Source organism: Onychomys torridus, chromosome X (assembly GCF_903995425.1).
Source record: "Onychomys torridus chromosome X, mOncTor1.1, whole genome shotgun sequence".
In the NCBI taxonomy this organism is placed as follows: Eukaryota; Metazoa; Chordata; class Mammalia; order Rodentia; family Cricetidae; genus Onychomys; species Onychomys torridus.
The window spans coordinates 52833047-52843221 of NC_050466.1; the positions used below are offsets into that span (position 1 = coordinate 52833047).

A 10175-nucleotide genomic window follows, 5' to 3' on the forward strand; every position below is an offset into this window, starting at 1 on the left:
ACCATTGAATAGCTTGATCTGTTTGGGAGGCATCCAGTCTGTGGGACCAGGATTTGTCCTTAGTGCATAAGCTGGCTGTTTGAAACCTTGGGCTTACATAGGGACACTTTGCTCAGTCTGGAAGGAGGTGACAGGACCTGCCTGTACTGAATCCACCAGGTTTAAATGAATCCCCAGGGGTGCCTTGATCCTGGAGGACATGGGAATGGAGGGGAGGGACTGGGGGGAAGGTGGAGGTGGGGGTGGGAGGGGGGAGCACAGGGGAACGCATGGCTGATGTATAAAATTTAAAACACATAATAATAAAGAAAAAAAATCCCCCCCCCAAAATTAACTTTGTGGTTTTTTTTTTTTTTAATTTCCTGGCTTTTGTTCTCTTCATCAAAGAAATCATGTATCTCCTGTATCTATTACTTTTTCTTTAACATTATTTTCACTAAACAATTTTCTCCATTAAAGCTCTGTTTCCTTTTTAAATCATGTGTGCTATACCTTTTATATATTTTCATCAATATCTCTTGTGTTTTGTGTTTCATTTAAGTGAGGGTTTGCTTTCAGATTATCATATTTTTCTTGAGAAGCAGGAACAAGACATTTCTTACCACTCATTATCTGTTTACTTTTTCTTTCAAACAAGGAATACAACTGCCATGTGATACATATGGAAACCTGCCACCGAGATGCTCCCTTGAGAAAAGATTTGTTACTCTAGCTGCTTAGAATATTGTAGGCAGACAGCCTCTATAGTTAACTCCTTCAAAGCTTGCCTCTGCTTCAGAGAGCTGCCTTGTACTTCTTATTGCAACTCCCATTCAACAATGTTCAAAATGGGATTATCATGGTCTGATTTCAGGATACTATAGGGCAAATATGATGGGGTCAGCCAAGGCTTGGTGGGACTTGTAAGGAAGTTCACATACCTCCATCTGCCTTCTACAGGCATCAATACCTAGTTACAATACCCTGGATACCAAATTCCTGTCTCTCTGTGTGCTTCTAGAACATCTGACCTTTAATATACCCTTTCCAGAAGACTACAGTTCCTGTCATCCAGTTCAAAGTCCAGAGTATCTGGGTAATGCTTGATTTTTCTAGTATGGGAATGGTTCTGCTTGGTTAAGTGATCTATGAACTAAAAACAAGCCATCTACCCCAGTCACCATACCCTATAACAATGATGGCTTATAAAATGGTAACCATCATAAACACTCCTATTTGGAAAGGGGGAACAATGAGAGACACAATAGAGTAAGAATTCTGGAATCCTGCTAGGTAGACCTTGATTAGGTTCAGATTCTGCATTCTAGGAGGACTTTTCTGGCCCATTGTCCACTGTTTGGGAGGCTCTTCAAGTCCTTTATTCTCTATGGCTGCCTCCACAGCAACTGTTGAGGAACATACCCTCCTTAGGGGCCTTCAAAGATAGTGGGCTACTGGAAGATCAAAGTATTTAAAAATTGTTTACAACCGATGGCTCATTTAGTGCCAGCTTGTTTTGTTCCCTTGGAAATAAATTTCTCTCAAAAAATCATAGCTAATAATAATCAGTGAATTTAAAAGAAATTTGATATGGGCTGGAGAGATGGCTCAGTGGTTAAGAGCACTGATTGCTCTTCCAGAGGACCCAAGTTCAATTCCCAGAACCCACATGGAAACTCACAACTGTCTGTAATTCCAGTTCCAAGGAACCCAACAACCATAGCAAAACATCAATGCACATAAAATAAAAATAAGTAAAATTTTAAAAAGCCATTTGACTTTTTTGGCTCTATATTTCTACTTTCTACTCTCTGGCCTCATCTTGATACCCTTGAATGCTGTCATAGGTTCCTCCTTATGCTCTGACTCTTATCATACACTGAACATTTTTTAAAGGGCCTTTCAGAGTTTTGCTACCAGAGTACTTTTTCTTGAAACTCAGCTCTCAGCTCTCAAATGAGAAGCTGATGGGGAGCCTGAGTGTTTCTATCCTTCAACCCCTCACATTTCCTCTCCTTTCATGTCTTTATTGTATAGTAGCTTACGTGAGGCAGCAGAGGATCCCCATTAGTGCTATGGTGACAAAAAAACCAAAAATGGCTGCTACAGGTATGGAGCTCTTGAAGAAATGTGACAGATGATTTTTTAACTTGCTTATCCAAGACCTCTGGAGTCCTGCAGAAAGAGGATGTGCATTCATTGAGAAGTTAAGGCAATCAAACAGTTGCCTCAGATATTATGGTCTTGGAGTTGCACACACACACACACACACACACACACACACACACACACACTTTGTTGTGTTGCTTCAAACTAAAGGTATTCTCACATGAATATAATTTTATGCTATCAATCAAATGGGAAGAATTATGTTCACCTCAAATATCTGAAGGGCTACTTTGTGAAAGTGAAGCATTATCTAAGACAATCTTAATGTGTTGTTACCTAGAGTATGTCTAAAAGTGTTAAAGGAGGCTGAGGGAAGTTAATGTCTCAGAAAGAGAAATGAGAAAGCCATCAGCCCTGTAGAACAAGAAAGGGTAAAGACAATTGGGAAAAAGAACTTTTAGGAAAGCCCACTGTTCAACATTAAGCTGGAGATGTTGAGTCTTCCCCTTAGAACATTTGGGGAAGGGGGATTTGATGTGACTTCAAGGAAAGAATATGGGGAAAACTAAACTGTCTAGTGCATGAAGTTAAGAGGACACAATCATTTATAGAACTTCAGAACAGATCAGATCAGCATGTGTGTGTCTGGTGGAAATGGAGCTTTGAGGAGCTCCCACTCTGGATCAGTTGACTATCACTTTTTTCTTTTTCTTTCTTTCTTTTTTTAAAAACTATTTCAGTGCCTTTTTGAAACCTTCCCTTAGTCCACCCAGAATAACTTTAATTGCTCTCTTGTCCTCAGGAAGCATTTGTCAAAACAGCATGAAAGCAATTTTTTTCCTGACCTGAGACTTGAGTCTTTTGTCTTTCGAAGTCAGGAGCATTCATCCTAACAGCAAATACACTCACTGCACCTGATTTCAATCCTGCTTTTTCTTTCACTTCAAAGGTATGTAAAGCTGAAGGAGGAGTAGCTGTCTCTAACAAGAGACAAACCACAGGGCACAACAACAGTCCTATGCAGAACAGCTTCAGAAACTTCATGGACACCTGCTTTGTCTGAAAAGTCAAAATCACAATTGTTCATTTATTGCAAAAAGCTTCCCGCCTGCCACACACAAAGGCAATTCATTGATTTCTGAATTCAGTGAATCCTGAACACAGTCTGTGAGTTTCCTGAGCAAAATGTACTGGCCCCTGCAAAATAATAAAACAACCCCACAAAACTATGTTCTGTTGGGTGCCATGCAAATTATTTTCTCACCTTTGAATCCTATATCTTATCTATCAGTGTAATCTTGTTAGCTTTTTGAACTTCAAATGACCCCTCATCATCATCTCTGTTCTTGCTTCCCTTCAGCCTTTTCTACAGTAAGCAAGCTGTAGTCAGGTTGTCTGTGACCTCATATCCTACTAAGCTTTCCCTGATCACTGTGATTCAGGTCCATGTCTTCTTGAATAAGTTTGAGTTATTCTTACCTTAGAACTGTTTCACTTGCTATCCCCTCATCAAAGAATTCTCCCCAACCCAGACATGTTCATGTCTTATTACCTCACATGTGTAAAGTGTACAAATGCCATTTTTCAAGGTATATTTCCTTGGGACTCCTTTATTAAAGTTGTCCTACTTTCAAACAAACCACTTGATCAATTTACCTGCTTGAGTTTTTGTTGTGGAATATTATTTTAAGATGTGTTATATTCTTTTATGCCATGGAATATTTGTTTAATGATGCAAAGATGTGTTGCATTCTTTTATGTTGCATTTGTTTAACTCTGTGAAGCTGTATTACTTTGCCTGCCTAAAACACTTGATTGGTCTAGTAAAGAGCTGAACAGCCAATAGCTAGACAGGAGAAAGGATATGTGGGACTGGCAGGCAGAGAGAGTAAAAAGGAGAAGAAATTTAGAAAGAGAAGATCAAAGAGCAAGAAAAGGAAAAGGAGAGGAGGACATTAGGGGCCAGCCAACCAGCTACACAGCAATCCATGGAGTAAAAAGTAAAGAAAGCCCCAGTCTCTAAGTCCTAGGTCATGGGGCACAAACTGTGACCCCCTACCCCACCAATTGCAGCCCCAGTTGCAGGCCAGTAGGCAAGACTCCTACAGGCAAGCCTGACCACCACCACCCATCAGACCCGGTAATCTACCAGCCCCACTTTGTCCCCCAAACCCACCCATCTCTCAAGTTCCCAGCAGCTGCATGAGAAACAAACACCACTAGTGCCTACTGGACTAAGAGCAGCTCCTTGAGACACAGACACCATTTGTACTGACTGAAGGCAGAGATAGGTAGATGCTAGTGCAAGAACATATTCAACAACATAAACAGCAATATGGCACCACCAGAACCTAGTAGTTCTACTACAGTAAGATCTAAACATCTCAACATAGAAGAAGCAGAAGAAAATGACCTTAAAAATGACTTTGTGAAGATGATAGAGGCCTTTAAAGAAGAAATGAAAAATTTGCTTAAAGAAATTGAGGAAAAGACAAACAAAAATTTGAGGAAATCAATAAATCCCTTAAAGAAAGACAAGAAATACAAGAAAAAAAAAAACAATCAAACAGGTGAAGGAAACTTTTCAAGACTTGAAAATTGAAATGGAGACAAACTGAGGGAAGGCTGGAAATGGAAAATCTGAGTAAATTAACAGGAACTACAGATGCATTCATAACCAACAGAATGCAAGAGATGAAAGAGAGAATCTCTGGTGTTGAAGATACAATAGAAGAAATAGATTCATCAGTCTGAGAAAACATTAAAGCCAACAAATTCATAACACAAAACATCCAGGAAATCTGGGACACCATGAGAAGACCAAACCTAAGAATAATAGGGATAGAGGAAGAAGGATACCAGCTCAAAGGCACAGAAAATATATTCAACAAAATCATAGAAGAAAACTTTCCCAACTTAAAGAAGGAAATGCCAATGAAGACACAAGAAGCTTATAGAACACCAAATAGACTAGATCCCCCCCCACAAAGTCCCCTTGCCACATAATAATCAATCCAATAAACATACAGAATAAAGAAAGAATATTAAGAGCTGCAAGGGTAAAAGGTCAAGTGACTTATAAAGTCAGACTCATTAGAATAACACCCAACTTCTCAATGGAGACTCTGAAAGACACAAGATCCTGGACAGATGTTATACAGACACTAAGAGATCATGGATGAAGCCCGTACTACTATACCCATCAAAACTCTCAATCACCATAGATGGAATAAACAAGATATTCCATGACAAAACCAGATTTAAACAATACTTATCCACAAATCCAGTACTACAGAAAGCACTAGAAGGAAAAATCCAACCTAAGGAAGTTAGATGCACCCACAAAAATACAGGCATAGATAATCCCATACCAAACAAATCCCAAAGAAGGGAAACTCACACTACCACCAAAATATAAAAGGAATTAACAACCACTGGTCATTAACATCCCTTAATATCAATGGAATAAATTTGCCTATAAAAAGATACAGGCTAACAGAATGGATATGAAAACAGGATTCATCTTTCTGCTGCATATAGGAAACATACCTCAACTTCAAAGACAGACAATTCCCCAGAGTGAAGGTTTGGGAAAAGACTTTCCAAACAAATAGACTTAAGAAGAAATCTGGTGTAGCTATTCTAATATCTAACAAAATAGACTTCAAATTAAAGTTAATCAAAAGATATTGAGAAGGATATTACATATTCATCACAAGAAAAATCCATCAAGATGAAGTCTCAATTCTGAACATTTATGCCCCAAACACAAGGGCACCCATATATGTAAAAGAAACAGAACTAAAGCAAAATTCACACATCAAACACCACACACAAATAGTGGGAGACTTCAATAACCTACTCTCACTATGGACAGGACTGCCAGACAGAAACTTTACAGAGAAATAAGAGAACTAACAGATGTTACAACTCAAATTGACTTAATAGACATCTACAGAACACTCCACCAAAACACAAAATATACCTCTTCTCAGCACCCCATGGAACCTTCTTTAAAATAGACCACATACTCAGTTACAAAGCAAATCTCAACAGATTAAAAAAAATTGGAATAACCTCCTGTATTTTATTGGAACACCATGGCTTAAAGTTAGAATTCAAAAATGTAAATTACAGAAAGCCTAGAAACTCATGGAAACTGAAGATTCCTCAACTGAATCACCACTGAGTCAAGCAAGAAATAGAGAAAGAAATTAAAGACTCAGAATTCAATGAAAATGAATGCACAACATATCAAAACATATAAGACACTATGAAAGCAGTGCTAAGAGGAAAATTTATAGTACTAAACAAAAACATAAAGAAGTTGGAGAAATCTCATACTAGTGACTTAACAGCACACCTGAAAAGCTCTAGAAGAAAAAAAAGCAAACTCACCAAGGAGGAGTAGAGGCCAGGAAATAATCAAATAGAGGGCTGAAATCAATAAAATAGAAACAAAAAGAACAATATAAAGAATCAGTGAAACAAAGAGGTGGTTCTTTGAGAAAATCAACAAGATAGACAAACCCTTATCCAAAAAGCAGAGACAGAATATCCAAATTAACAAAATCAGAAATGAAAAGGGAAACATAACAACAGACAATGAGGAAATCCAGAGAACCATCATGTCATACTTCAAAAACCTCTACTCCACAAAATTGGAAAATCTAAAAGAAATGGACACTTTTCTGGATAGGCACCACATACCCAAATTAAGTTAAGACCAGATAAACAATTAAAATAGATCTATAACCCCCATGGAAATAGAAACAGTCATTAAAAGTCACACAACCAAAAAAGCCCAGGCCTAGAAGGTTTCAGTGCAGAATTCTACCAGAATTTCAAAGAAGAGCTAATACCAATACTCCTCAAATTGTTCCGCACAATAGAAACAGAAGGAACATTGCCAAACTTTTTCTATGAAGCTACAGTTACACTGATACCCAAAGCACACAAAGATGCAGCAAAGAAAGAGAATTACAGACCAATCTCCCTCATGAACATTGATGCAAAATTGATCAATAAAATACTGGCAAACCAAATCTAAAAATACATAAAAAATATCCACTATGATCAAGTAGGCTTCGTCCCAGAGATGCAGGAATGGTTCCACAAATGAAAATCTGTCAATGTGATCCATCATATGAACATATTGAAAGAAAAAAAAAACCACATGAACATCTCATTAGAAGCTGAAAAAGCCTTCAACAAAATCCAACACTGCGGTGATATATTGTGTACCATAATAATTTGCCTGAAGATCAGAGAACAGAACAACCCACTGGATTAAACATAAAAGCCAGGCAGTGGTGACACACATCTTTAATCTTAGCACTGTAGATGAATTGCTAAATGGTCTTATTAAATAAAAAGCATGGAGCCAGATATAGGGGTGAAAACCTGAGAGATCAGGGAAATAGGGAAAGCCACAGCTCACCTCACCTCACCAATTCCACAGCTTCTAAAGACAAGCTACTTCCTGTCTACACATGCCTATATGCCTTGCTGTTCTGCCATCTGATTTGCTCTCTTTGTCCAACTATATCACTTCCTCTTCCTGGCCAGCTCTGTTGCTTCCTGTCTCTCTGTGCAGGCCTCCAGACCTCCATGGTTAATTAGTATTGGAATTTAAGGCCTGTGCCACCATGCCTGGCTCTGTTCCCATTGTTGCCTTGAACCCACAGAGATCCAGACAGATTCCTGCCTCACAAGTGATAGGATTAAAGGCATGTGCTACCATTGCCTGACTTCTATATAGTGGCCGCCTTTTTACTCTGATCTTCAGGCAAGTTTTATTTTATTGGGAGACACATTATATTGAGGGACATAATACATCACCACATAGCACTCAGGAGGCAGAAATCCATCTGTGAGTTCAAGGCCACCCTAGACTACATGAGATTGACTCAGTCTAGGAAAGAAACAGAGCCAGGCAGTGGTGGCACACACCTTTAATTCCAATACTTAGGAATCACATTCCTTTAATCTTAGCACTAGGGAAGTTGAGACAGGAAATGATATGGGTGGGCAGAGAAAGGTATATAAAGCATGAGGAGACAGGAAATAAAGTCTTTCAGCTGAGGAAAGCTTTTCATCCTGAGGAGCCCAAGAGGTAAGAGGTGGCTTGTTCCTTTACTTCTCTGATATTTCAGCATTCACCCCAATATCAGGCTCCATTTTTTAAAATAAAAAGACCATTTAGCAAATCATGTTACACAACACCCCTTCATGATAGAGGTCTTGGAGAGATCAGGAATACAAGGAACATACCTAAACATAATAAAGGCCACTTACAGCAAGCTGACAGCCAATATCAAATTAAATGGAGAGAAACTCAAAATGATTCCACTAAAATCAGGAACAAGACAAGGCTGTCAACTCTCTCCATATCTATTCAATATAGTACTCAAAGTTCTGGCTAGAGCAATAAAACATTAAAAGGAGATCAAGAGGATACAAATTTGAAAAGAAGAAATAAAACTTTTGCTATTTGCAGATGATATTATAGTATACATAAATGACCCCCAAAATTCTACCAGGGAACTCCTACAACTGATAAACACCTTCAGTAATACAGTGGGATACAAGATTAAATAAAAAATTAGTAGCCCTCCTATATACAAGTGATAAATGGGTTGAGAAAGAAATCAGAGAAACATCACCCTTTACAATAACCACAAATAATATAAAACACCTTGGAGTAACTCTAAGTAAGTGAAAAACAGGTATGACAAGAACTTTAAGTCCTTGAAGAAAGAAATTCAAGAATATGTCAGAAAATGGAAATATCTCTCATGCTCATGGATAGGTAGAACCAACATAATAAAAATGGCAATCTCACCAAAGCAATCTACAGATTCAATACAATTCCCATCAAAATTCCATAATTCTTCACAGACCTGGAAAGAACAATATTCAACTTCATATGAAAAAAAAAAAAAAACAACCCAGGATATCTAAAACAATCCTGGGTACAGTAAGCAACCTCTGGAGGCATCACCATTGTTGACTTCAAGCACTTCTATAGAGCTATAGTAATAAAAACAGCTTGGTATTGACATAAAAACTGACATGTGGACAAATGGAATGGAATTGAAGACCCTAATATTAATCCACTCACCTATGAACACTTGATTTTTGACAAAGAAGCCAAAACTGTACAACGGAAAAAAGAAGCATGTTCAATAAATGGTGCTGGCATAACAGGACCTCAACATGTAGAAGATTGCAAATAGATACATATCTGTCATCATGCACAAAACTCAAGTCCAAGTGGATCAAAGACCTCAACATAAATCTGGCTACACTGAACCTGTCAGAAGAAAAAGTAGGAAGCAGCCTTGAACACATTGGCAGAGGATACCACTTCCTAAATATAACACCAGTAGCATGGACACTGAGAGAATCAATTAATAAATGGGACCTCCTGAAACTGAGAAGCTTCTGTAAGGCAAAGGACACACAGTAAATAAGATAAAACAACAGCCTACAGAATAGGAAAATATCTTCATCAATCCCACATCTGACAGAGGGCTGATCTCCAAAATATACAAAGAACTCTAGAAACTAGACAGCAAAATACCAAACAATCCAATTAAAAAGTGGGCTACAGAGCTAAACAGAGAATTCTCAACAGAAGAATCCCAAATGGCTGAAAGACATTTAAGGAATTGCTCAACATCCTTAGTCATCAGGGAAATGCAAATGAAAACAATACTGAGATACCATCTATACCTGTCAGAATGGCTAAGATCAAAAACATTGAAGACAACTTATGTTGGAGAGGATGCAGAACAAAGAGGAACACTCTTCCACTGTTGGTGGGAGTGCACACTTGTACAGCCACTTTGGAAATCAGTATGGCAGTTTCTCAGAAAATTTGGAATCAATCTACCTCAAGACCCAATGATACCCAAGGGATGCTCAATCATACCACAAGGACACTTGCTCAACTATGTTCATAGCAGCATTATTTGTAATAGCCAGAACCTGAAAACAACCTAGATGGCCCTCAAGTGAAGAATGGATAAAGAAAATGTGGTACATATACACAATGGAGTACTACTCAGCAGTAAAAAACAAAA

The 10175-nt window shown here is 38.2% G+C and overlaps 1 protein-coding gene across 1 annotated transcript; it reads right to left on the minus strand.

The window, feature by feature from the left end:
• Nucleotides 1-1182: 1182 nt before the first annotated feature.
• On the minus strand, nt 1183-3132 carry Smim9 (small integral membrane protein 9). Its single transcript, XM_036175581.1, has 3 exons — nt 2934-3132; nt 2047-2154; nt 1183-1379 (listed from the first exon to the last, which is right to left on the minus strand). The coding sequence occupies exons 1-3, from the start codon at nt 3130-3132 to the stop codon at nt 1183-1185; spliced, it is 504 nt and encodes a 167-aa protein (XP_036031474.1).
• Between the last annotated feature and the right edge of the window lie 7043 nt (nt 3133-10175).

Coding starts and splice junctions, on each gene's coding strand:
- Smim9 (XM_036175581.1), bottom strand. CDS start 3,132: ATGAAGTTTCTGAAGCTGTTCTGCATAGGACTGTTGTTGTGCCCTGTG. Junction 2,155..2,933: donor ACAAAAGACTCAAGTCTCAG/GTCAGGAAAAAA, acceptor CTCTTTCTGCAG/GACTCCAGAGGTCTTGGATA. Junction 1,380..2,046: donor TTTTGTCACCATAGCACTAA/TGGGGATCCTCT, acceptor CAACAGTTGCTG/TGGAGGCAGCCATAGAGAAT.